Source organism: Equus quagga, chromosome 3, assembly GCF_021613505.1.
Source record: "Equus quagga isolate Etosha38 chromosome 3, UCLA_HA_Equagga_1.0, whole genome shotgun sequence".
NCBI classification, from domain to species: Eukaryota; Metazoa; Chordata; class Mammalia; order Perissodactyla; family Equidae; genus Equus; species Equus quagga.
Genome location: NC_060269.1, coordinates 27,932,860 through 27,960,296, shown reverse-complemented (window position 1 = coordinate 27,960,296; position 27,437 = coordinate 27,932,860). Strand labels below are relative to the sequence as shown.

Here is a 27,437-nt window from a genome sequence, read left to right as displayed (position 1 = left end):
AACTTTTTAAAGCTGTTATTCAAACACATAATGAAAGAGGTCCTGGGCTAGCTGAATTAAGTAATCTATTCCAAGTAGTTTATTGAAGGTCATTTGGTTACAAGACTAAAACAGGAACTTTATGATTGGGAAGTGCTGAAATGGTAGAATGTTATAAGGAAATCACTGCTTTTTATTTTCTCTAACATCTTTACAGATATACTGGTTCTTAAAATAGTTCTGATATCTCTTTGGGGGGCAATATTTAATTTTTCTGTATTGATATTGTCAAACGATCAAAATCTCACTTTTTATATTCTGGCCTGAGGCAAGGAAAAGAGAAATTGATGAAGAAAACTTGATTAACTTTGTTTTGAGCCAGAAAATGACAAAAGAAATGAGTGAGTGAGATAGCAAGAGCATGTCATGATTCTAAAATACTGTTTTGTAGCTGCTCAGGGGCTGGAGGAAGAAAGGTTAAATGTGTTTTAAATGTATGTAAATGTTCAGCTATTTGATCCTCATAATGGTGTGTACTCTAGCCAAGGAGAGGTAATCAAGTGGCACATGTGGGGAGAAAGCAGCTATGAATTGAGCTCAGTGATGTTTCTCTCTGGGCCATGGAGCTGTTTGTCTTCATGCCAAGCCACAACCTGAACTCTGAACTGCCTGGTGGGAGAAAGCTTGTTTGGCTATGTAGGTGCTTTTCAAGCCGAGGAGTTTATGAGGCAAGTCTGTGATGAGGCAGAGCAGGAGTTTCCTGTTCTCCAGCATAGTGTTAACACGGCTCCTGTTGTTGCCATTTCCATAGCAACTCCTGGGCGGAATTCCTTCGCCTCTCAAACCCGCCTCCCAACGCCACACCTCTGATCCAAGTGCACCTAGAAGCATGAGATATCCTGATTATCTCATTCTCATATTTCTCCTAATAGACACACTTGCTTATTCCATTTTTAATTGACTGGGACGCAAATCTCCACTTAGTAGCCGTGGTCAAATGATCCATTTAGACAAGTGATGGAAAGGGAAATTTCTATGTATTCTGTAACTTACCAACAAAAGTCAAAGTGAAACTTTATGATTTTCATAGTAATTTCAGTAACAATATGTAGCCTTTCCCCTCTTTCTTTTAGTAACAGTAGTTGGTCAAATTTTAAAATGCCAAAAAAATATGCAGAAGAAAATGAAAATTACCTAAAATCTCTTAATCACATCAAATAGAAGTAATCACTGTTATTATTTTGGTATTTTGTTTTCTCCCCCTCTGTGTGTGTGCACGCACACGTATGTGTATGTATTACGTTAAAGTATTTGAAATACATTTACATATGCAGTTTTCTTCATAACCGTGGTATTCTATGTGCTTGTTTATTTAATGTCTGTTTCGGCTGTGAGGGCCAGGGCCCTGTTTGTGTCATTCATTGCTGTATCCCCAGCAACTTGAAGGCACTGTGAAGCCTGCCCTGCCATCTACATTTGTTGTATCTCAAGCTCAGTTCTACCTATTCATCTAGACCTATCTTGCATTTTCATTTGATGTCATTTCATTAGATCTTACTAGATCTTTAAAATCTTAGTAAATGTCCTTTTTAATGGTAGTATATTTCATTGGGTAGATGTACCAATATTTACTCATTTTCCTGTTAGGCGTTGAAAATGTTTCCCATTTTTCTTAGTATAATAATGTTGTGTTATACATTTAATATATAAATCTTTGTATATAGTCAATTATTTTCTTAGGAAGGTGGTTGGAAGAGAATTATTATGTCAAAGGCAATGAACTTTTGAAGTCTCTTTCTGTATTACCAGGTTACTTTCCAAAGTGGGTATATCAATTTCCTCTCCCAATAGCCTTAGTGAATAGTTAATCAGCATTGAGTGGCCTTATTTACAAAAATCTTTGTTAATTGAAAAGCAAAAATTACACCTCATTGTTTTTATTTTGTTGTGAGGAATAATCACCCTGAGCTAGCATCCATGCCAGTCTTCCTGTGCTTTGTATGTGGGGTGCCTCCACAGCATGGCTGATGAGTGCAGTAGGTCTGCACCTGGGATCTGAACCCACGAACCCCATGCGGCCAAAGTGGAGTGTGCAAACTTTTAGCCACTTGGCCATGGGGCTGGCCCCCACCTCATTGTTTTAAATGGTATTTTTTTAACCAACCTGAGACCTAGTATTTCCTCCATGTTTAGTAGCTGTATATGGTTGCCATTTGGGGGCATGAATATTTGTGATTCAACAGAATTCTTTGCATATTATGGATATTAACTCTTTATCCATTATATTGTTTGCAAAAGTTTTGTCACAGTTTTTCATGAAACTAAATTTTCTTTATATTTGCTTAAGAATGTTGAATTTAAATGTAGTAATTTAATGTTAGATATTTAAATTTAACTAAATTTAAATATAATCATTTTAAAATTTGTCTATATTGCTTTATATCATAAATCTTTCTGCATCTCTAGATCATTTAAATCTCTCTTATATTTTCTTTTTGTTTGTTTTTTCCTGGTTTCTTTTTACATTGAACTTTTTTCTTTTTTTTGAGGAAGATTAGCCCTGAGCTAACGTCTGCCACTAATCCCCCTCTTTTAGCTGAGGAAGACTGGCCCTGAGCTAACATCCATGCCCATCTTCCTCTACTTTATATGTGGGATGCCTGCCGCAGCATGGCTTGCCAAGTGGTGCGTAGGTGCACACCCGGGATCCAAACCAGCAAACCCCAGGCCGCTGTAGCGGAATGTGCAAACTTAACTGCTTTACCACTGGGCAGGCCCCTTTACATTGAGCTTTTTAACTTATCTGGAACAGATTTCTTTTAGCATGACATAATATAGGTTCTTGATTTTCCCTCAAATTTCCCAATATTCCAGCATTTATTGAACAGTCATATTCCCCCTTAGTTTATGACATATACTTAGTTTATAATACTCACATTATAAATTATACTTGTCATCATATTATATGTTAAGTTTTATGTTATATGTTAAATTGTATTTCAAGATAATCTATTCTGCTCCACTTATCTTTCTATTGATGTATCAGCCAATTATTATAAAATTTTTATTATTAAAATTTTTAATGCTCTTTCTTATCTGGAGCGAAAGGTGGCTTTAATTATCACTCATTTTCTCTGAGTAAATGAACATCGAGTATAACTTATGTTTGTTTGGAGACAGTTTCTACTCAGCTTTTCATGCATAGAAAGAGAATCTCTATAGTGCTTTGCATTATAGTTAAAGCTCATAGTTTTCAAATTATCTTGGCAGTATTATCTGATAATACAATCTGCACTATATAAAGTTGTATTCTACATGAATGGCTAAATCCTTTATAGTCTGGAAATTTCTTTTTCTGTGAATTACAGTTAATTATTAACTTGGTTTCTTCTTCCAGATTTAAAAAATACTAACCAATTAAAGTAGCCTGCAAGGCACCTTCCATTGATATTTACTTTTTTCCCCCTTTTGGCTTTTTTTCAATCCCCGAACTCTACTAATAGAGCACCTTTTATAGTGATTTTCTATTTTCCATAATATTTTTTAACACAGTACTGAATGCCAAAATATTGGTGAAAATATCAATGGAAAGGTGCAAAAAAGTATTTATGATCCTTATAATTGCTGAAACTGCCCTAAAGGGATTAAGCATGAATAAATTTATTATATATATCCAACTAGTTGAATTTATATTTCTGAGAAATAATTCTTTACCGTATAGATTATAAATGTGGTAAAAAACATGGTTCCTAAGCAACATATGTTAGAAAGAATAAGATACTTTCTTCCTTGACATCCTTCTTTTTATCTTTGAACCAAATATCTGTTGGAAAATATTCAAATCATATTTTTATTCATCTCCTAGATGTTTGCTACTTTCTTACAAAATGAGAACGGCAATGTTAGATTATTTCATTACTAGCCTTTGTTATCTCATGGTGGTTCCAGTTCACTTGGTATATTCTAAACTTCTGCATAAAAATCAACACAAAGCGAATTGTGTTGCTCTCTCAAATCGAACAGTCAATCAGGAAGCTCAGTGTTTTGACCAGGAGTGTGAGGCAATTGCTGTAGAAATTTAGAAACGAGTCTCCCTTGTTCCCCTTTCCCTCCCTCAGTGACAGCATTTCAGTCTGGGGTCCGTTTCCATTGGCTGCTTCCTCTAGATTGTGAGGCCTGATCCCTTCTATGGTTCTGGCGCCCTGTTTGTCTGTCCTGCTGACTCCCTGCTGCCAGCTGCCAGCCACCTGTGCTTGTGCTGAGTTTGTGTTTTATGGGAAAATGTTCATGTGTGGCTGCTGTGTTTGATATTAAACCTGAGATGAACTTCAGGAGGTTTCCTGCTTTTTATTAAAAATGATTTTGGCTGGGGGCTGTGTTATCCTGTTCATAAATCAGGTATTCTCAAAGATTTAATAATTTAGAATTCCCATGAGGATTTGGTGGAATAAACATTTCTTTTCTCTGTTAAATCTGTCTCTTAACTTTTTTTCTTATTCCTCTTCTCTGCATCCACTTATTTATTTTTTTAAAGAGTTCTTTTGGAGGTTTGTACAGATTTATCTCATGACTGTGAAAATTATGTAAAAGGAGGAGTCAAAATGCTGGCTTAGTTTGGCTGGAGTAATTTAAATTTGTTAAGTTTCGTGAGTCTTCCCATCACTATTGTAAACATGCTTCTATTTTAATTTGTTTTTCTTTTTAATCCAAGTTATATCTTCCAAAGTAGTTATCTTCTCTCCTTCTCTCCTTGTTTTAATGGACTATTTCTTTTAGGACATATCCTAGAAATAATAGGTTGATAAAAAGCAAAAAAATAACAGAGGCTGAAGAGGCCAGGAACTCTGTCCAAATGCAGTTTACGAGCTGCATGAAAAGCAGAGTTATCCTTGAGGGTGACAAACCGTCCCCATAACTCTTCTCAGAAATGTTTGCACTAGAGATTTAGAGGAAATACTTTGAGGACACTTTATAATGCTCAGTGAACATTTGTAGAATTTGGTGAGTATGAATATGTAAAGATTTTTGAAAAGACTATGAGGAATAAGAAGATGTTTTGTTTTGTTTTTCCTCATATTAAAACTAGTAGGGAATGAGGAGTGGGTGGGGCTGGCAGCATGCGTAGAAAAAGGAAGATTTTTCTGAGGGCGAGACTTTTGATCTGGGTCTAACTAACAAGAATGAGGCAATCACATGAAGAACAGGGTGGCGGGGGGCCTCCATGTCTTTTCCTGTTTGAATTTTGGATTCCACGAGACAATGAATGTTTTGCTGTGGTTGATGTTTTTATCTCTTTACTCATAATAGTGTCTAGCATAAAGATGATATTTGATAAACATTGGTTAAATGGATGAATTCTTTATAAAGGACTTTAATAGATACAAATGACAATATCCTTAATAATATCACTACAGATGTTCTCTTAAAATACAAATGACTTTTAATAAATATTTGCAATAAAGTTTTGATAAAAGCTGAGGGCATAAAATATAGTGACTCATGAAGACGTGTATCTATGATAATAGGGTCCATGTAATGTGGTATTTGGAGGTCTGATCTGATTACAGATACCGTTTTAGACTCTGGAAGAGTGGACAGACCACTTATCCTTTAAATGATCTTCTGTAATGATCAATGTTTTCAGCCAGGCTTACACATTGAAGTTGTATTGATGGAAGGTGCTTTGATGTGCTGATATTCCCAGCTGAGGATAGAATAATAGTCTTCAGAACACAGGAGAAGAGATTATAAAGTTGGCGTCCTGTTCTCTCCTCTGAATGACAGAACAAGGCAAAGGCAGACATTTCCTTAGAATGCTCTGGGGCATGAGCAAGTGCTTAACTGAGCTTCCAAAGTGTTCTGTTAAACAATCTTTATGAATTAGCTTTATTTGCTAAAATGATTGAATAATGAACTTTCAAGTGAAATGGACTTTAGACTTTATTAATTCAACACCCTCTTTAACTGATGAGGAAATTTAAGCTTATAAAAGTCCAGTGATCTCCTGCCCCTGATAGTGACTAGGACATGACTAGACCCAGCCTTCAGAGTGGAGTCCAGAGAATGTTTCATAATTCTATGAAATCAAGTTAAAACAAATATCAAAGGCAAAACTTCAGGGGAAAGATGTTGCAAAAAGACTATTTACACTTGGGGCAGTATACATCAATTTTTTTCTTGATTATAGGAATCTGGGGAATGGAACTGAGGAAAAGCATGGCAGAGAAATATGGAACAGAAGGGAAATTAAGGGGTGGGTGAATGTAACGACCACTTCTGTTGTCCTAGGGCAGATAGTCCTTGTGCCATTGCACAGTATGCATCACTTGAGAAAATTATCCCTGGAAAGAAGGTTGTCTATGAATTTTTATAGTCCAGGAGAAGGCATTAGCAAATACAAAATAAAAGCACAAAAGATTATTTTTCAAAAGGTTTAACTTTTTCCCTGAAAGATAGAAGATCACAAAATTTCCATTTCTGCTGAGAATATGAATCTTTGTAAATGGACAGCCTGAGAAGAGGAGAGGCAGGCCTCACAGGAGGCTCTGCCATTCTGTGGGCCTTTGTGGTCTTTTCAGGGAGCTGTCACTGTTCCAATCAGGAGTCTTTACCATCACTTTTTTGACAATGACAGATCGTCTCTCTATACCGGCAGGGGGATTAGTCCATCACCTCTGTTCTTTCTCATCTTCCTGTTTCTCTACTGCTCCATTAATCTGCTGTGTCGTGTTCTCTGTGGCCCTGCCGTGTGGATTTACCAGTTCAACTAAAGACAGGCCATAGCTACTGCCTTCCCCGTGACCATACCTTTCCTACTAAGAATTTCCCCCTCAATTGCCCAGAAGTGTAAATAGGGATTTATTGCAGTGAAAACTTATTTTTAACTTTGTAGGGTCAAATATATACATACATACCTGTATAATCATTCATAATAGACACTTTATGAAACCAATTCATATATTTTTAAAACTACTTTAGGAAACCAGCATTATGTCCAAAAATTGAGCTCAAGACACAATTTGACTGTGGAATCCAGAGCAATGATTTTAAAACTATTTGAAAGCACTGGATCACTTCTATTGTCTGGCAGAATCTCAATACGTAGAAGAGGACCGATCTGGTTGAAGTGAGTGAGAACAGGGTAGTCTGTAATCCTATTAATTGTCCACTTTCAATTCTGATTCCCAGAGCACCTAGTTGGAAAGCCAGTTATCTACTTGACCACCAGATATCGAAGTAAAATGATGACTAATAATTAGTGTTGTTACTGTAGGTCAGAAATGGTGCAGGCAGCTTTTGGGTAGAAGCAGTAGTCCATTTGTCCTGGTTGAATGTCTCCATGTTTACCTGTTCCATTCCTTATTGTGCAGCTGCTCACAAATGTGACTGGACCTGATTTATGTGTGTGTAGTAGGAGAAGTATTACCAGTTCCTTCTAAGACGTGTTTCTGGCCAGAGGGAATTTCCACTCTAATTCCCATTTACTATGCCAAAGTGGGTATATTTATTTTAAAGCTGCCTTGTTCTTAGTATATTTATTTAACATTGTATTGTCTATTATGTATCCTTGGGCAAAACAAAGGGCAGTTGTACTTTGATCTTTATTGAATTGGTGGCAATTGTCAGAATGCAGGAGATTTTATATTTCAAAATAGTTAACAATGGGGTCTATCTTTGCTCTGTTTCTGGGAAGTTTGAATAATAGTAATTTGTTTTATCTTAACTTTTTCAGATGTAAGTGTTTTTATTTGATTTTATATGTCATAATAATGTCCTTTGCGGCATTATTTTAGGAATCGGTGACCCAGATTCTTTTCAATGGTTTTGCCACTCTATATGTCCTCTAACTCACTGTCAGTTAGGGAAAAGGGGTGACAAGGCAATCCATTACTTAACCACCTTGGCCTTCAATTGACACATCAATTGACACACATTGTGTCACATTCCCACCTAGATACAGAGAGTCTGGGAAATGTGGTCTATCTGTGTAGCTGCTTCTCAAGAATAGCTTACACTTTGGAAAGAGGAACATAGAATTGTGGTGGGTCGTTTAATTGCCTCAGCCACACATCTGAATCTCAGAAAGTCTATTCTAAAAAATGGTTCACTGAGTTGTTGCAGTACCTTAGTGTACTTTAGACAAATCCTGAGAAAATAATACAATTTTAAAGGATACGTTGTAAAAACAATATAACGCAAAATAAGAATTGAGCATTAATATGAAATTTAATTTATTGCTATTAAAGTATTTTGTCTTCTTAATTATTTAATTGCTAACATTTTATTTGAAACCGGTTTGTCTGGTCCATTAGAACTTGCCTGTTAATATCTTTGTGTTTACCCATGATAAATATGGATAACTGTAACACATCTGAAAGACACACTGTAAATCTTTAGAAAATGAGAAAAAATGAGATGCAGAAATGCAAATTTTTTGACTTTGTATGAAATGCAAGCAAATGAATATTTACTCTCAAGCTACAGTTTGCGGAATAATTTTATTGAGGCATGAATTTATTCTAATAGTAGGATAAAAAGTAAAGTATTGTAAGGGGTAAAAATACTTATACTAAGGCTTCTGCTTGCTTATTACCCTCTGTTTCTGAATGGTAACATTCCATTTTAGTTCATTTTTCTATGTGGTTTTGCTGTACTCTCTTCCTCCTTTATGTGTCTGTGTACATTTCTCCACGAGCCTCCTTCAGCCCTGCTGTCTTGTAATCTGTGTCTGTTCATTTCTTACCTCTCCCTACAGGTCTCTCTGTCTTCTCTTAATGTTTACGGAGTTCTTCATCTGTGGACAATGGAGAACGGTGAGATTTAGATAAGACATCAGTGGTATCGAAATTTAGAATGTCTCTGAAGACACCCACAGCCTTGCCATGCTACTGTAAGAAGCAGGGCAGGTGTTTCATGCTTGAAATCAGTGGGATCACTGTGCACCTTTATGTGACAATCTGCTTGTCACATCACTGTGTTCAGCCTTGGCCCAGAAATTCTCATGAAGGTAGAACATAAACCATAGACCTTGAAGAATGTTCATAAATAGGTTTATTGAATGTATTCTTCCTCTTGCTACGTTTTATCTTTCAGTGACACCCCATGCCTTCCCCCCAACAACTTGCTGTGTCTTCTCAAGTGCCTTTCTTTTGTTTTGTTTACAGACTAATCCCCACTCTGGGTGGATAGCTAGACAGAGGGTGATAGCACTAAATGACAGTGAGGCAAAATCACTGAAAACATGCAGAGGAATTCATCTGATTGCAATCATCTGTAACCTAATTGCTTCAAGTCTGGAAAATGATTGAGAACACTTATTTGTTAGTCAGTCCCTGCTAGAAACATCAGAAATCACATAGCCGGATAGGACGCTTGCATGTCTAGGGTCTCGGGAGAGTTTGCTGTGAGCAAGAGCCAGGGGAAGCATGTAAAGATGTATGGAAGGCAAATCATGTGAATGACAAATATGGATAGATTTTCTTTGACATATGATCTTATCCTTTTGTCAGTAACACATGACTGAAGTTTGAGGAGGGGGATAAGATTAACAGCAGTGGTAAGAAAAAAAGAATAATTCTGCAAAAAAAAAAAAATTTGGTGGATCAAAAGAGAGAAGTAAGAGATGCTTGAGTCATTTCTGGGTCAGATCTACAGAAAAACTTTCAAGGTCTCTATAGGGTCATTATAAAGAAAATGTGAAATAAGTATGATTCTAAAATAAATACTTGGAATCAAAAGGTACTTAATGTAATTTTAAATACTTTATATTGAGGTGAATCACAGTTATTTTTCAATTATATATACGCAAATAGTCCCTAGTTTACTAGTAGAATAAAAAAATACTTTGAAAAAGCATTTTTCTTTTATTTTTTGCCTCTCATGTTGTTGGTCATTTTCTTGTCCTTCTTAATCTCTCCTTTTTTTCTTCTTCATTTTTCCTGAATGGCAAATACATGTGTTAAAATATTAATTATTTTTAAATAGAAAATGTGAAGCATCAACCACTTCTCTTAGAAAATTCCAGAAGAGTAAGTTTTAACAGAACTGACTGTTATCACACCCAGCCCCATGGCTCAAACTCAATTTTAGGTGCCCCAGGGTCAATGAGTTCTATGGTCTCCATTGTGTGTATCCAACACAGGGAATTATATGAAACATTTTGGTTCATACAAATCTCAGAAGATTTCATTCAAGTTATAAAAAAATTTTAGGAATTTCCTCAATTTAAGTGATTACAGAATTACTCATAAGATCTGAATATCAGAAATCCCTGTAACCATCAGCTATCCTCAACTCTCTGGAGAATCAAGCTAGGCTTCCTTCTTCTGTTTTCATAGCAAGATCTTTTTAGCCAATATGAAGAACTGGAACTATGGTCATTTCTGATGCTCTATCATACAATTGCACAGCATATTAAAAAAATGTATCCCGTGCTGCATTATTTGCAAGTTTGTGATAACTATTAGGTGCATAGAAAAATATACTTGGCTTAAAATCTGTCACATTGTAACTGTCAGCCTTCTGATATTTGCATAATTTATATAAAATATAATACCTGTCTGTCAGCATGTAAAAATCCTAGAGACCTTGCACCTAGAGTTAAAGTAAGCACAAGGCAGCCATGATGTCATGAATGTGAAACTGAGAGCTGGAAGATCTAGATTCAAGTTCAGCCCTCTCACTTACTACTTTTGTGACCTTGGCCACACCATAAGCTCTCTGAGTCTTGGTTCCCTTGTTTAAAATGGGCTATTACCTCCTATTTCAGTGGGTTGTTGTGAATTTTGTTTGTTATTTGTTCTTACTCTATCTCATTCCACAAAGGATTTGAAATGACATGTGTATATTTGAAGATAAAATATATTTGCTGGTGCTTTATAGATTATACAAATATAAGATATTAGCCATTACTATTGGGACTATTTGTACTCCTGGGGAGGTGTATCCCTTAGAATGAAAGTGTTTCTAAGCAGATGTTCCAGACACTTCCATTTAACAATTTCAAATAAAACAAGTATTTGTCCATGTGTGACATAGACTGGTTAGAGGTGTCAGTTTAAAATAAACCTACAAGAAGAGAAGACTATCCAAGATCTTTTGATTGAAGACCATTTGCAACTAATAAAAATATCAGATTCTCGCATCCTTAATGCCTGTTTTTTGAAAAGACTATATATAATGACAAAAAACTCTTAAGGCTTAAGTAATTCTTTTCAAAACATTTTTATTTTGTTAATCATAACAAACAAACATTTTAGAAAGAGTCAAGTCTTAGGTTGAGTCATTTTTATTCAGCTTAAAGATAAGGCTTTTGTTACACTTAGAATTGTGGATAGCTCACAATAACACAGAGGCTTTGAAATATCTGTGGCCTACCAGTTCCTTTAATTCCTTTTATTATCATGTGCCGTTTGCCTTAATCTTGGATTACTCACCATGCTTATCTGCCCTCTGCATCTAAAGCTACCGGAAAGATTGCTCTGGCGTGGCCTAATAGCTTTTATCAACTCACCTAGTGAGGCTGAAGCTTTGATGCTTGAAACCCAGGAGTTGACCACATGGTGCCAAGCCCTTCTGAACAAGTCAACAGCTTTCCTCTGTAAATGATTACTGTTTATGTCAAGGCGGCAACACACTCCTCTCCTTCCCTTTGTCAAAGTGCAGTGGAACCTAAGGACAGAAGCTAGTGACTATTTTGTCAAACCTCCTCCAATTCCCATGGCTTAATTTTACCCGGAGAGGAATTATTGGGCGTGTGTGATCTGTGGCCAGGTTAGACCCTCTTTTCTTTCTCTTTTGTCCTGTTTTAAGCTCCTTTGGTTTTTTCCTCTGGTATCTAGATATTATGTTTGGCAGATAGTAAAATTCTTAATAATCTATTTTGGCTTATCTGACAAGCATGCCTACTTTTCCTCCTTTTCTACAAAAGCTGTCTATGGAAATTTATGAAGGGAGCCTCTGTTGTCTTGTAAATTAAAAAAAGCAAACTATTTCCTAAACATCGAAACTATTTGAAAACATTCTATTGACCTTACATTCATGTTACACAGAAAAATTATAAAAATCATGGAATAAGTTTTTCCCCCTTTATAGTCAATGAAACTGCATTTTCAGTGAATCTGTGAGAAATACAGTCTTGATAAGAGCTTTCCAATAAATATTATGTTCAACAATTATGATTTCTCTGAAAATTGAGTTTGAGAACCCACGTGCATGAGAAGGAGAGAACACTTCAGTGGTTAAAATGCTTTGACTTCAAGGCAGGATAGATGTGCAGCTCACTTCTGGGTTTCCACGTACCAGCTGTGTATCCTTGAACAGTTATTTGAATTCTCTAAGACTTCATTTGCTCATGTATAAAATGGTGATGTTGTTTCTAACTCACAGGATTTTCCAAGGATGAAATGAGGCCAATATGTAAAGTGTCTAATAAAATGTGGGGTGCATAGCAGCCACCACGTCAATGGCAGCAGCTGCTGCTGTTGTCTTTGTTGTTGATATGCTGAGGACAGAAAAAGGGAACTGACCTGGAAGGTTAGATTTTTTAGGATCACTTCTACTAAGATCAGTTTAGAAAGTCTCCGTCGGAGAGACCTTCATCTCCAGGCAGGATGCAGACAGGGCAGCTACCTTGGAGGAGCCGGGCTGGGAGATTCTCTGCTGGGAGGACCACAGCCCAAGTTTCCGACTTTCCTCTCTCTGTTATTTTGCAGCGTCACATCATGCGCCAGTGCTACCTGTCCTGGACAGGTTAGGTTACTTCTCTACACTTAACAATAAGTCACCTCCCTTTTTATTAACAGAACCTTGACATTTCTTAATCCTATTCTTGCAAGGCTTTCCCTGCCCATTCTCTCTCTCTGCTTGTCTCCTACACAGAAAGAACTTAACACTCCATTTGGGATGTTATAAAAGCTGAAAGGATTCAAGTTTAAAATAATACAGTGAGTGGTTGAAAAGCTGCATCTACACCTCCATGTTCTCCTTCCTACCCATTTGCATTTGCACATAGCCTTTCTTTCAAAGAAACAGAATTCATCTTTAATTCCCCTGATGCCATTCACCCCTTTGTACCTAATTGGCTCAGTGATTTCCTTTGCTTAAATTTAGCATTTATCAATCACAACCAGTAATGCACGTTATGGTGTTAGCAGACAATTCCACAGGACCCTCTTCGCACTGGGGAAGGGGTACATCTGCTACTTTCATATCAGGATGGCGGGATTTAGAGGTCAATGTGTTTCCCCATCAAGGCTTAAGACTTTGGGGAACAGGGGAAGCGTCAGGCTCCAAGCAGCATAATGAATGGCAGTTGCTGGCTGGCTCAGTTTGCCTGTTCTCAACAGGGAATAGTGCTGCTCAGCATAATGAGCTGGGACTTAGTGTGCTAAACACACTCAGCTTTGGGAATGAGGCAGGCTGTGCCCCCTCCTCCTTTTTTCTCCTGGTTCTGAACTGTATTTTCATCTTGGAAGAAATTATATTGAGGTTTTCATTAGTGGCACCCAGCAGGGTTAAGGGCCTATGAGAGCTGATAAGCTCTATGGCTAAAAAAACCATCAGCCTTTGTGCAGAGAGCTGAAGGTTTAAGTTGCTTGAACTGGAAAGAGTCTGAAGAGGTGATTATGTTAAGCAAGTAATGTGTATCGCTAACATGGAATCAAATTATTAGGGTCAGTAACTTCCTGGCTTCCCCAGTGCATTAAATGAAGACATAACATTGCATCTGTGTCAGGTACTTCTAGATGCCACATAGTGTCAGCGCTGTCTGGTCATATGTACTTCACAGTGTGTCACCTCTAATTTCATGGGTTTCTCTGTGCTGTTGCTTTAATAGATACTCATGATCTTGAGCTTCCTTTGAACTCACAGCAGGGCAGTGCAAAGTCATTATTGTGAGCACTGCTGTGATTTTTGTGTTATATACAAAATTATTATCATCCTCATTTAGAAAGGTAGATATATCCTGCTTTCATGCTTTCAAAAGTGTGCACTTATTTGCTAGTAAGGGAAGCTACTAAAGGGGAAAACACTGAATGTGAAAGATGTTTTTCAGGACTGGTATTGGAAAAGTGTCAAGGTGGAAAATTAATATTAGAAAAGCATATAGGATAGTGGTGCCCAAAGTGGTCGCTCGGCCAGGTGTCAGAATCACCCAGGAATTTGTTAGACATGCAAATCCTACTGACTCAGAGAGTCTGAGATGGGGCTCAGCAATCTGTGTTTTAACAAGCCTTCTAGGTGATGCATGCTCAAGTTTGAACAACTCTGCTATAGCGTTTATGGAGTATGTAATGGGATGGACTCATATGTTCTGGGGGCAGAGCAATAGATAAGACAGATGAAGTATCTGCCCCATGGACCTTATTAAATTACAAAGGAGTACGTGGTACTTCACCCTGATGAAATGTTTATATATACCCAACAGAGCCTGTCATTATTGTATGTACCATTTTATTTTTCATTGCAATTAGTCTGTTATCTTCTTTGGTTTCAGAGAATGATTAACAAAAGATGACTAATAAGTGATTCCTTTGTGCATTTCAGAACCATCCCCCTTGCAATATGTATATCCATGGCCATCGTCACCATTGGCTATGTGCTGACAAATGTGGCCTACTTTACGACCATTAGTGCTGAGGAGCTATTGCTTTCCAATGCCGTGGCGGTGGTGAGTCCAATTTGGGAAAATGCCAATTTGAATTTAGGTTAATGAGTCGATACAATTTTTTAGTAGCTCCCTCCAGCAGAAAGTGTTTTGGAATTCAGTAATCTTTTCTTGACCTGAATGATAATGAGTATTTAAAAAATTTAGAACAAACCTTAGTGTATTCCATTTAACTGATGCAGCTAAAATCCTATATGATTTCTCTGTACCGTTAATTTCACATAAAACATTTCCACATATACACTCTTGACAATCTGTCAAGGCCTGTTGAATAGAAGGCATTGTTCTTCCAACATGTCTTTAAGGACAGGTGGGCAGTTACTGAATTTAAATGAATGCATTTTTTCATATGCAAATTTCAGTTTATTCTGTACTCTTTTCTGTTTGTAAACTTTTCAAAGGCTAACAAAATTATTTTTCCAAGTACCCCTTAAGACTTTTCGAGTGGACCATATATACTTATTTTTTCTAGTATGTCTTTTTGAATACTAGTCATGGAATGTTATTAATTTTTGCAAATACTGAGTTATTCAAAGTTAAAAGATGTTGCTACAGCACTTCTTAGAATATTAAAGATGCTAATGTGCAGTTTAACTGCCTTATGCTAATGCATAAATGGATACTCATCATTTTACAGCACTTTCCAAAATGTGTTTGGCTCCACGACCATCTTGGCTCTCAAAGGTCATGGTATGGGACTGTTATTCTGTGACGCATACTTTTATTTTGTATAAAAACTTAGCTAGTAAGAGTGCATTCATTCATGACCTCATAACAATGAAGGGTGAAAAAATAACTTTCCATATGTCAATTCCTTTTAAAATAGTCGCTATTACCTCATATCAGCAATATCCACAGGGAACAAATTATCTCATTTCATCTGAACTTATGTACGAGTTCACTGAATTAAAAAAAGACTCTGCCCACTGCTGTAAGTCCTACCAGACAACAAAATGTACAAAGCTTACCGATGTCAGGTCAGCCATCTCATCTTACTAGACAAAGGGCAGCACTTATTCTTGGAGCGTAATGTGGTCCATTAATTATACAGCACCAGCTGCATCAAGGACAATTAAAGAATCCCACATATTTTTTTTGGAAAATACATTCTGGGTGGAAATTTGCAGTGTTGCACATACCATGGCATAAAAGGATATTTCAGAAGTTTTGTTTCTCTTCTATATTTTCTGTGGCTTGAGTTCTTCAAACTTGTATTTGTATTCTATCCTTTTTATAGGAAACCACAGAAGGAACTGGCAGATACCTGAAAGGCAGGGAGTGACTCAATAAACAGAGATTCAGCTAATGTGATTATTCCGTGCAAAAGAATTTCAGCACTGCTCATGTGGATGATATAATTGATTGTCATCAATTATTTTTTGCCACACTTTTATGTCATAACAGTGGGATTGGTATATGAAACAAGTATCTGTAATACTCCTCAGTGTACATTGGTACTTCACTATAAAAATGTGGCTTTCTAGGCTAAAGAGAAGGTATTGGACAGAAGGATTTCTGTCTCCAGAAGGAGAACTTCTGAATTGAGCTTTTTCCACTTACCAGAGTCAGAGACGACAGATGTCATAGTTGATGAAGATTCAATAAATAGATCATTGCTTTTTGAAAGTAGAGAGAAGGTACTTGTTTTGACCTTTGCCCATAGTTTTGCAACAAGCCATGTCATCGTACCTGCTTTTCATTATTGTCTAAGAAGTTAGTCTGACCCTAACTAAAAAAGAAGGATTATAAAACATACACGTATCATCAGGCTAATAGAAAGTCATAGAACGAGTCTGGCCTCAATTGTTTCATTTTATTCCACTTTCTGGCAAAGCATTAATTTTCTTCGTTCTGTCTTTCACTAGACCTTTTCTGAGCGGCTACTGGGAAATTTCTCATTAGCAGTTCCGATCTTCGTTGCCCTCTCCTGCTTTGGCTCCATGAATGGTGGTGTATTTGCTGTCTCCAGGTGAGTGAGTTCAAGCATTTCTAGAAATGCATTTCTGTTTTTGAGATTGGATGTAATAAGGATAAGTTTAAAAAGAAATAGTGCCTCCAAACCTATTGTTTTTAAAGAGACATGCAAGATCGAAGTCTTCATCCAAGCATCAACAGCGTGTCTTATTCTGCCCATTAGAGGGCACTGCTTGTCTACTCATAGCCTACTCTGAAGCTGTCCTGTAGTGGTTTTTTACAGTATATCTAGAAACTAACAACAGCATTTTATTTCTGGTGATAAAATCTTTTGTTTCTCTAAAGGTGGCGAGAAAAAAAGTAAAGTAAGAGACACCAAAAATCACCACCCCACCATCTGTATCCCTTTTGTTTTTGTTTGATGCAAAAGTTCCTTTCGTTTTAATATAAAATTAAAACCGAACAGATAAGTATGAATGTTACGTGTGTGTGCGTGTGTGTGTATTGTGTTGGACTGAATTGATAACACACATACAATGCTAGGAATCTAGAACTAACTTCACCATCAGCTATTTATGTACAGGGAGAGCTATGCTGAGTGGGATGTTGCTATTGTTTTCTGCTCAAAGAATAATATGATATGTTGGCAGATTTTACAAAATTCTAAGTCAGATTTCTCATGATGTTTTCTACCTTATCTGAAAAGTGAAATCTAAGTAATTACCTAAGAAATTCAAAACCATTTGGTATGAAAAAGGGGCAAGCTTTCTCTTAGAGTTCTGGATTTTTCCCTTTGAAATGATCAATTATGCAGTCAACTCCACCCACATTTTTCTCCCATTAGGTTATTCTATGTTGCGTCTCGAGAGGGTCACCTTCCAGAAATCCTCTCCATGATTCATGTCCGCAAGCACACTCCTCTGCCAGCTGTTATTGTTTTGGTAATGCATATTAACAAGTATATCTAGTTATAACCTCAAAGAACAGGTTAGCAAAGATTTCAGACCAAACTTTAGATCGTGCTTTACTTTCTTATTCATTGCTAAATCGACTCTGTGTATGTCTTGGTGGAGTTTGGGAGGCAAGATGTTTTCCATCACTTCCCTTTATTCAGTATCTGATGCTTATTGGATGCTATGGGACAATAATCACATCACTTCTTTTTCACCTGTGTAGAAATTTGTGTGGTTTAAGGGAAAATGATTAGCTTGGCTCTTATCATTGACATAGAGCTCACACAAAAGGATATAGAATAACATGTCCCAAGTCTAGTTACTGGAAGTGGAACTAAAAGCCACAGTCCCAAAACACCCACATCTCTCATCATAGGCCCCTTAGAATGAAAAGCGTGCAAAATTATAGAAAAAATTGATGAAATCCTAGACAGTGCAGTGATTCTGTGATTAAAAGTGAGACATTTGAGAGCAAACCTAGGTGGAAGAAGTAAAAGCACCCAAACTTAAATTTGAGTTGTAGAATTCCTCATGCAGAGAAAAGCATTTGTGAAATGTGGATACAAAAGACTGCGCAAGGGGTAAAAGACCTCAAATACCCACTGGCAATGTTATACTCATTTTTCCCTATGATTTTGCAACATTTTTCTCAAATGGAATCTGCTGTCAGGAGCAGCATAGCACTCACTGAACATTTTTTTTCATGCATTTAATTTGTTTCAAAATGTTTCCTTGAAATTTCTTTGCAAAGTACCCATACTCTCTGTGCTGAAAGTTAACATCACTTGTGGGAACAGAATGTATTACTCACTGAAGAGGGCTTTCATTTTAAGCCTCGGCTATCAGTCATGCTGTCCTTGGCATGTGCAGCTGCAGAGACTTGCTACGCTGATCTCTGCGCTTCATTCTTTTCTGCGGTCTTGAGGGTCACACACGGCAAGCACACGGGGAGAGACCGCGTGGAGAAAGAAAAGGTCACTGTTTTGCATTCACAAGGTGACTGGGTCATCTGGAAGTGGCTGTGTTTCACGTGTGCGCGTACCCAAGAGCTCATCAGAAACTATTTGCAGAGCTTTCTGTGAATTTTGCAATTGGATGCACTTTTCATTTTTATTATTAGTTATTTACTAATCGTCTCAGCCTCTGGTCTTTAAATTTTGAGTGGTTGAGTATCCCGTGTTTTACTCTTTGAAAACACATTCTCTTCTCTCAACTGTAAAAGCAAGTAAAACCCAAACATCCATATAAAATTCTGTCTGAATAAGTAGCAATGACAATGGCCCTCTTATAATGGTACTGGTGGGTAAAGGGATTATGCAGAATATAGAAAGGAGGTTAGTTGAGTATAGGTTTTAATCACAATAGTAGTTTATCAGTATAAATAACCATTTGAAAACGCTAATATAAAGTGTAGTGATGTTATTGTTTGATATCCCCTGTGTTCCCTATTAACTCACTGAGTGTGGTTTTTCTCCCCTTCCCACCAGCACCCTTTGACGATGATAATGCTCTTCTCTGGGGACCTCTACAGTCTTTTGAATTTCCTCAGTTTTGCCAGGTGGCTTTTTATTGGGCTGGCAGTTGCTGGGCTGATTTATCTTCGATACAAACGCCCCGATATGCATCGTCCTTTCAAGGTAACCTCAGCAATCTTGATGGGTTTACATAAATCTTTCTCCTAATACCTAGTCCTCCCTTTGTCATAACTTGATGATGAGGAACTTGGACTGGGGGCAGCATCTTCTGGAATAAAGTGTTTAACTCTTGCAGGTAGTGCCTTCATAGTAGGTTTATTTTTAGCTTGGAAAAATAGTTCATTCGGTTTTTTTATGTGTTGCACTGAGCTTTATATGTCACATTTTTGAAAAGATGTGGTATTAATATAGGATGTTTGCTGTGTTGATTTTTCATGGATGTGCCCAATGACCTGATGTGTTCAAAGTATGGAATACTTCTATCTATCCATATGCCAAATAGTTGTGGGCAGCCATGTTGAGAAAGAGTGAGGCAGATATGTCTGGAATTATCACTAATTAAAACTCTAAAATGATGGTGCTTTACAAAGTAGGCGTTTTAAGTATTCTTAAATGTTATGACTTATTACCTTGCTCTTTTTCTACATTATACCCTTTAGAAGGAATAAAAATGCAAAATATACAGGGAAAGCGAACATGTATGAATTTACCACTTAATAGAAAGCCCATTTACCATAACCAAACATTTCCTTTTGGGAGGGCAGAAGAATATGCTTTTCAACTCCTCCAGCCTTGAGCATTCATGGATTGATTTGACCTCACTATTTATTTGCTTTTAAGAAATAACACAGATAACGTTGTCAGTCATGTTGTCAGAATTTGTTTCTAATTATGTTCCTTGCCTAATGCTGGCAATGTCTTTATTAGCGGTTGAATAGGAGTTGGCCTGTTTTATTTCTGTCAGTTCTCATTGTGAATCTCCAACAGAAAATCAATATGCACTGAAAGGCTTTAACATGTAACAAGCAGCCTGTGCTCTTGGCTCCACATTAAAGTGGATTCTAATCATAATTATCAAACAGCCAATCTTTTACAATAAAAAACATAAATCATAATGGTACTTAACTGTAAGATAATTCAAACAGAACATCTCTAATGAAACACACTTATTCATCCTTAGGTTTTATTCTATCTGACAATTTTTAAAAATTTAAGGGAGTATGTTTATGACATTCTCTGTGCCCCATTAAGGAGATTTTGCTGTTAAGGTAAGGTAGGATGGTGCCTGTCGCCCGGTTCCCTGATGAAAGTTGTTCACCCCATCACATGACTGACCTGCTCATCTTGAACCACTTTGTCTCTTGAACTATGTTTGAAGTGATTTTTTTCTGTTCTGTGTCCCAGGTGCCGCTCTTCATCCCAGCTTTGTTCTCCTTCACATGTCTCTTCATGGTTGCCCTTTCCCTTTATTCGGACCCATTTAGCACAGGGATTGGCTTCGTCATCACTCTGACTGGAGTCCCTGCCTACTATCTCTTCATTATATGGGACAAGAAACCCAGGTGGTTTAGAAGAATGTCAGGTAAGACTTTGAAGCAATTTCAGGACCTTTTGCGAGACCAAGTTGAAGAAAACCCATCCATGTGTACATACGTGACATGCACATCTCAAAGTTTAAAAATATGTGTGGCAATTGCTAGTTTGAATATGTTATTCCATTTTAATTAGAACTGAGAGAAGACAAAGCAGGAAGGATGTTTAAGGTACAGCCACTGAATCCTTTCAGGATATTTAGTCTGGGCTTCTCTAATCACGTCTTAGGAGAACAGCTCTTTCAGATAGAATTTTGTCCGCAGTTCTGTAAATGACCTAATTGCTCTTCTGAATCCCTTGCTAACCTAATTATTTTTATTCTGGGTTGAATGCAGTTTATTGATTCTATATCATAACATACTGCTTGATGAGTGATATGAGATTTGGTGGCAAGTTAGGCAGAGACCTGCAAAGGTCTTAAATATCATGATTGTAACACTACCCTATTTAATAGGCATGGCGAATCCCGGAAGGGTGGGTCATAAGAACAGCAAGAACAATGAAGAGAATAGCAGCTCACATTTATTGTGTGATTTCTATGTGTTAGCATATCTATGACCTTTTTAAATCTTTATAACAACCTTCTGAGGTAGGGAAAACTATTATCCCCATTTTATAGATTTTGAGATGTAGCATGGGACGATTCATGGGACTTATTCCCAGTCATACAACTATTAAGTAGAAGAGCTGGAATTCAAATTCAGGCAGTTCTGCATTTTAGAAAAATCATCCTGGGCAGTCAGGATGGATTAGAGACGGTTGAGGCTGAGGACAGAGAATCAAGCTTGGGGGTTAATGCGGTAATCCTGAAGAGAATTGAGGAAGGTCTGAGCACAGGTAGCGTCAGCAGGATCTGAGAGAAAATGAAAGATATTGAAGAGGAAGAACCAGCAGTGCTTGGTGTTGAGGTAATTTGGGGGAGGAGAAAGCATAGTTGATCAGTAGGCAGGAAGCGTGCTTAGGAACACCTGCTTTTGAAAGCTCAATGTTCTGTAAGGGCCTCTGCCAAGCAAGCCCTTTCGCTCACAGCATCATTTCATTCTATCCTTCACAAGATCCAGGTGTGAGGCGCTGTTGTTTCTCTACCTAGATGGGGAAACCAGGACTCGGGAGATGGAGAATTTATTTTTGAGTGTGCGGGTTTTAAACCATTGAGCTAGGATTTGAGCCCATATCTACTGGATTTCAAAGTCCATAGTCTCTCTAGATTGGATGACTGGTGGAAGAGAGAGAGAAGTAAAAAATACAGCCAGAGGAGCAGATCCATTCTTGCTGGTGGGTTTAGGAGTTTAGACAACAACTTTTGTTCTTCTCATATACTTCCTTTACCACCGTAATTAATTTTTAAAAGCCTAGTAGAAAAGTCAGGGAAATTTAAATAATGTCAGTGTTACTAAAAGTGAAAAACAGAGAAACCAACTTGGTGTACATATTGGAATCTCTAGTGTTCCATACAAACTCATTCAGAAATCAGTCATTCAAAATAGTTTTGCTACTAATGGGCTTTTAATTGATACTTGGTGTCTTTAGACCTTAAACTACTATTTATACCTGAATTTTGCTTTCTAACTGGCAACACTATTCCCCAAACAAGTGTTAGTCTAAAAGTTAGGTTCTTTAAGGCTAACAGGCACGCTGATGACCAAGCAGGGTATTCAGTCGGTTTCTTGTAGGATCACACTGGTTTTCTGTAGAATATTTTTAGTTATGTTTTCTCTGTTGTAGGCAATGAATATAGAGCCTTTTCTGAAAAAGGAAAGTCTTGTTAAACAGTATTGCCATTAGAATTGCTTTCCTCGTCACCAGTGTTCAGGACAGGTTAGCGCTTTTCACCATGAGATCTGTATCTCCGATCCTGGCCAGAGACAGTGAAAACCCCAGAGCACCCTGCAAAAACCAAGAGAATTTAGGAAGAAAGAACTGGTAGCCCTAGAGTGGGACAACAATGAGAAGGGAGCAGGAGGAAAGAGCAAATTCCCTCTTCTCTCTTACTTCATAGGCATTTGTTCCTCCTGTTTTCAGTCACCCAACTCTAAAAATTCTTTCGTTTTGCTAACATGTACGGATTGTGTACCATTTCTTTGTCAGCACATATGAACTACTAGCTTTCATCCTTGATCCTTCTTCGATGTATTTCCATGCTCATGTAATTTTGAAGTTTTTTATTTTTCTTTCTCTAATGACATTTTGAACATCTCCAAGGACTCCAAATTTAGTGATAGCCATTTGTGAAAGTAGCGGCAATGCAGTGGTCCCATAATGGGTATTTGGTTCTCAAAAATGCCCTTAAATCTTACCAGGGAACATGGCAATTCTGCCTTTAAACTGCGATCATTGTAGCCCTTTATCTTTATAGCTGCCTTGAAAGCGAGTAGCAGAAAGCAACAATCCTCCATAATTTTGTTTGATTTTCCTCTTAGGCAGCTTCTTGTAGTAAAATAAAGAAAGTTCATAATATTTATGGCTGCAATAGCAAGTGTTTTCCTAGCCTTTGGCCAAAACAAAACACTCACCCATAGACACACAAAACAAGAGAGTCCTGATCCTCCGCCTCACCTTCCCCCCACTGCTTCCTTGTTGTTAGAGAAAAACTCAGTGTGAATGTGGAGGCCAGAGGGCCTCTGCTTGGAGCAGTGTGTTCAGTCACTGAACATCAAATTGTTTTGTCGGGTAACATTCTTTAGCCTTTAAATCATTATTTATTTTCTCCCTTAATGTACATGAACAGATTAGCCCTGTGAAATGATAGTCTATCAAAATACATCTTATCTAGGATGCGTCCATAAAAAACGTGAGGTAACTGACAGCCTTCAGAAAATGGTGAACGGCTGCCCGTGTAGATAGCCAGGGAAAGCTCAGAACTCGAGGAACTGAGATTTTCAGAGATCGGATGAATTTCTCCAGCCACAGGATGCCAGTATTGAACCACGTTTTGTTTGACAGCATTCCTAGGGTGAAAAGAAAATGTGCTCTGAAGGGAATAATCAGGAAGATTTTCTCTGCCATCTGTGACAGAGTGGTTAATTCTTCTGGGTATTTATTTATTTATTCACTCATTCATTTATTCATTCATTTATTCAGGCTCAAGTTTCTCATCCAAGGAAAACAGGGCAGATACCCCACTGACGTACATAGAGATAGCTAGACCTGGCAAACCCCAGCCAGGGCTCGCGGCAGCCGTCTCACTTGGCTGCCTCTGTTTACCCTTTGTAGCCAAACCTATCATAGCTGAAAGTGAATGGGGTGACTGGAAGTTGGTCCCTCTTGCTCAGGGTGAGACATGGAAGAGAGATGTATTTAAACAAAATCTTTGATTATAAAGCATCAGACTGGGCAACACCGGCAGAATGACTCTAGCCCATCTTTGTGGACAGTGACTTTGCAATTCCTGAGTCCTAAAAGCGTATGCTGCTTACGGTGTGTTAGGATAACTTCATTTATGATACTTCACTGCAAGCTGCTAATGCATTTGACAGACTCTTCACGAAGACTGCAGTGCAACATTTTAAATTAGTTAAGCTTGCCTACATTTCTTAGGGGTCCAAACCATCTTTATGTAAGGATAAAATAAGACCACGCATGTGAAAAGATTTTGAAGACTTTTAAAAAAGCACACGTACTATTCTTATTATGGCTTCCAGGGAAGATTCGTTTTGTGCTAATACTTCACAGTCTTACTCAATTTTCCCCATAGGGCTCACGCTTGCACCATGTGTGGTTGGGTAAATCAGATTTTGCAAGGTCAGTTGTTTCAACTGATTTCAAGAACAACTACTAGACATGAAAGGTAAAGCTGAAATGCCCCACTTGCTATTTCGTTTTGTAGCTTGTGTGACTGAAAACATAGAATGCAGACGATTGGCTCAACTTTATTTAAAAAAATACTGTCACGGGGTTGATTATCCCCAAAGCCAAAAGCCTTACATGGGTGTGGATGTAGTTGAATGCCACATGCTCTGCAACTTTCCTGGGCAAGCAGGAAGCTTCCACAGAGGCTTACTTGGGTCTGTGGAGCACACCTGTTTGATCCCATGGCTGTAGATAACTTAGAAGGAAAAGTTGGTGTGGCTCCAACGGCTACTCAGAGCCCAAATCAGTCACTCTACTCAAACCTCCATGATGATGAAAATTACTCAAATCTTGAGATCCCAAGACAGAGCATGAGAAAGCCACAGGAGAGATTATCAACAGGGCTGATTGAACACGGAGGAAGAGAAAAGACTGCGTATGCAGAACTGAAAGAGAGATTCTTTGGCCCCATACGTGCTATTGAATAGAAGATCCAAACTGGGCTTTCAGGAGGGAGAATGTCACACTAGGAGAGCAACAGAATCTTGAAGTTGCTCTCCTGTTGTCTGGAACTGATGCAGTTCCATTATTTGCTTACCCACTATAACATGGGTAAGCAAAATGGGAGGGCGGGGCAAGGAATGTCCCTGCATACAGAAACACACTTTTGGAAGAGGATTTTGTTTGGGGCCACGGAGAAGCAGATGCTGCATAAGAAAGATAGTCATAGTCATTAAAAAAAGAAAAATCTCAGTGGGCAAATACATGAGTACTCCTCCACACACACACATACAGAAAAAGCACTCATTGTGGAGATTCGTTCAGCTAGCTACTGCAGGACTTCTCCAGGGAGGAGGGGCTGGAGAGGTCAGTTCAACCCTACTGCTTTGCATTTGACTATTGCAGACACCTAAGACCTTTGGTTTCAACTTCCTGTCAGATAGTCCAAGCCCCCTCTCTGCTTACAAAAACCGACATCTCCCTTACTGTTGATTGCTATTTACTTTTCCACAAGTCTATCTTTCCAGGATCATTTTTACCATTTCCCTTTTCTATAAACGTGGGCTTTAATTGCTGGAGTGCTCCCTTGTGCTCCACGTACATCTCAATGTAAACAGCGGGTTGTGAGAAAATATCATTTATGTAAGAAACATTTACGTGGCGTTTATTTGCCAGAATTGTGCTTGCTGTTTATAATTAATGTATATCATAAAAATTAGTGTTCTGAGGAGAACAACTTTGGGAAACATTATTATAAAGCGAAGGGTGGGAAAATATACCCTGTTTAGAGGCATTAAATAGTGCTTGGAGGAGCCTGTTACAGGTGACAAGTCATAAAAGAGAGACTCTATGTCTGGATGAGAAACGATCTCAGTCTGAAACCATCAAGAAGATAGCCTCTAGAGGCTTCAGGACCAGTAGCAGTTTGAAAAGCTTCTGTAGGGATTGATTACAAAGATAAGAGGTGAACAAGAACTAATGTCCTGGGAAATGAGAGCCACAGAGTTCCAGGACTGCCGAGATAGGGTGACCTTAGAAATCATCTAGCCCAGGGGTTCCTACATTTTACTGTCTATCAGAATCACAGATTTCTGGGCCCTGCCTTCAGTTTCCAATTCAATAGGTCTAGGATGGGGCTGGAAAAGATGCACTTCTAATATCTCAGGTGACGCTGATGTTGCCGGTCCGGCAATTACACTTTGAGAACCACTGACATAGTCCAAGTCCCTCATTCCTTTTTTTTAAAAATTAACTTGTTATTGAGATATAATTGACATATAACATTGTGTAAGTTTAAGGTGAACAGTGTGTTGTTTGATATATTTATATATTGCAATATGATTACTGCAATACTATTAGCTAACACCTTTGTCATGTCACCTATTTATCATTTCTTCTTTGTATTGAGTACAGTTAATATTTAGTCTCCTAGCAACTTTTATAATACAGTAGTGTTGACTGTGTTCACTAAGATGTGCATTAGACCCTCAGAACTTATTTATTTACTAGTTGTAAGTTTGTGCCATTAAACATTTCCTGAATTCTCCCACCCTCCAGCCCCTGGTAATCACCATTCTTCTCTCTGTTTTCACAAGTTCAGTGTTTTAGTTTCCACATATACATGATATCAAACAGTATTTGTCTTTGTCTGATTTAGCTCACTTAGCATTATGTCGTCAAGATCTACCCACGTTGTTGCAAATAGCAGGATTTCCTTCTTTCTCATGGGTGAATAATATTCCATTGTATATATACACTACATCTCTTTATTCATTCATCTGTTGACAGACACATAGGTTGTTTCCACATCTTGGCTATTGTGAATAATGCTGCAATTAAAATGAGTGTGCAGATATCCCTTCAAGATACCGATTTCAATTCCTTTGGAAACCTATCCAGGAGTGGGATTGCTGGGTCATATGGGAGCATATGACCCTTTTAATTAATGTCTTGTTGAATTCAGTTTGCCAATATTTTGTTGAGAATTTTTGCATTCTACATTCAGCAGGGATATTGGTCTGTAATTTTCTTTTCTTATATTGTCTTTGGCTTTGCTATCAAAGTAATGCTGGCCTTGTAAAATGAGTTTAGGAGTCTTCCTTCCTCTTTAATATTTTTGGAACAATTTGAGAAGGATTGATGCTAATTTTTTAAATGTTTGGTAGAATTCATCAGTGAAACCATCTGTTCCTGGGCTTTTCTGTATTGGCAGGTTTTTGATTACTGATTCAATCTCCTTACTCATTTTTGTGTTTTTTAGATTTTCTATTTCTTCATGATTCAGTCTTGATAGCTTGAGCGTTTCCAAGAATTTCTCCATTTCTTCCAAGTTATCTAGTTTGTTGGCATATAATTGTTCATAGTAGTCTCTGATAATCCTTTGTATTTCTGTGGTATCAGTTGTAATGTCACCTCTTTCATTTTTGATTTTTTTTATTCTTCTCTCTTCTTTTCTCAATTAATCTTGCTAAAAGTTTGTCAATATTTTTCTTATCTTTTCAAAGAACCAACTCTTCATTACATTGGCCTTTTCTATTTTTCTGGTCTCTATTTATGTCTGCTCTG

At 37.7% G+C, this 27,437-nt stretch overlaps 1 protein-coding gene across 1 annotated transcript in view; it reads left to right on the top strand.

Moving 5' to 3' along the window:
* The window catches only part of SLC7A11 (solute carrier family 7 member 11), an 80,251-nt gene that overhangs the window by 39,700 nt on the left and 13,114 nt on the right, over positions 1–27,437 (top strand). Inside the window, exons 7-11 of the mRNA XM_046656666.1 lie at positions 14,527–14,650; positions 16,513–16,616; positions 17,406–17,502; positions 19,002–19,151; positions 20,394–20,571. Coding sequence (XP_046512622.1) covers positions 14,527–14,650; positions 16,513–16,616; positions 17,406–17,502; positions 19,002–19,151; positions 20,394–20,571 — 653 coding nt within the window. The remainder of the gene's footprint in view (positions 1–14,526; positions 14,651–16,512; positions 16,617–17,405; positions 17,503–19,001; positions 19,152–20,393; positions 20,572–27,437) is intronic.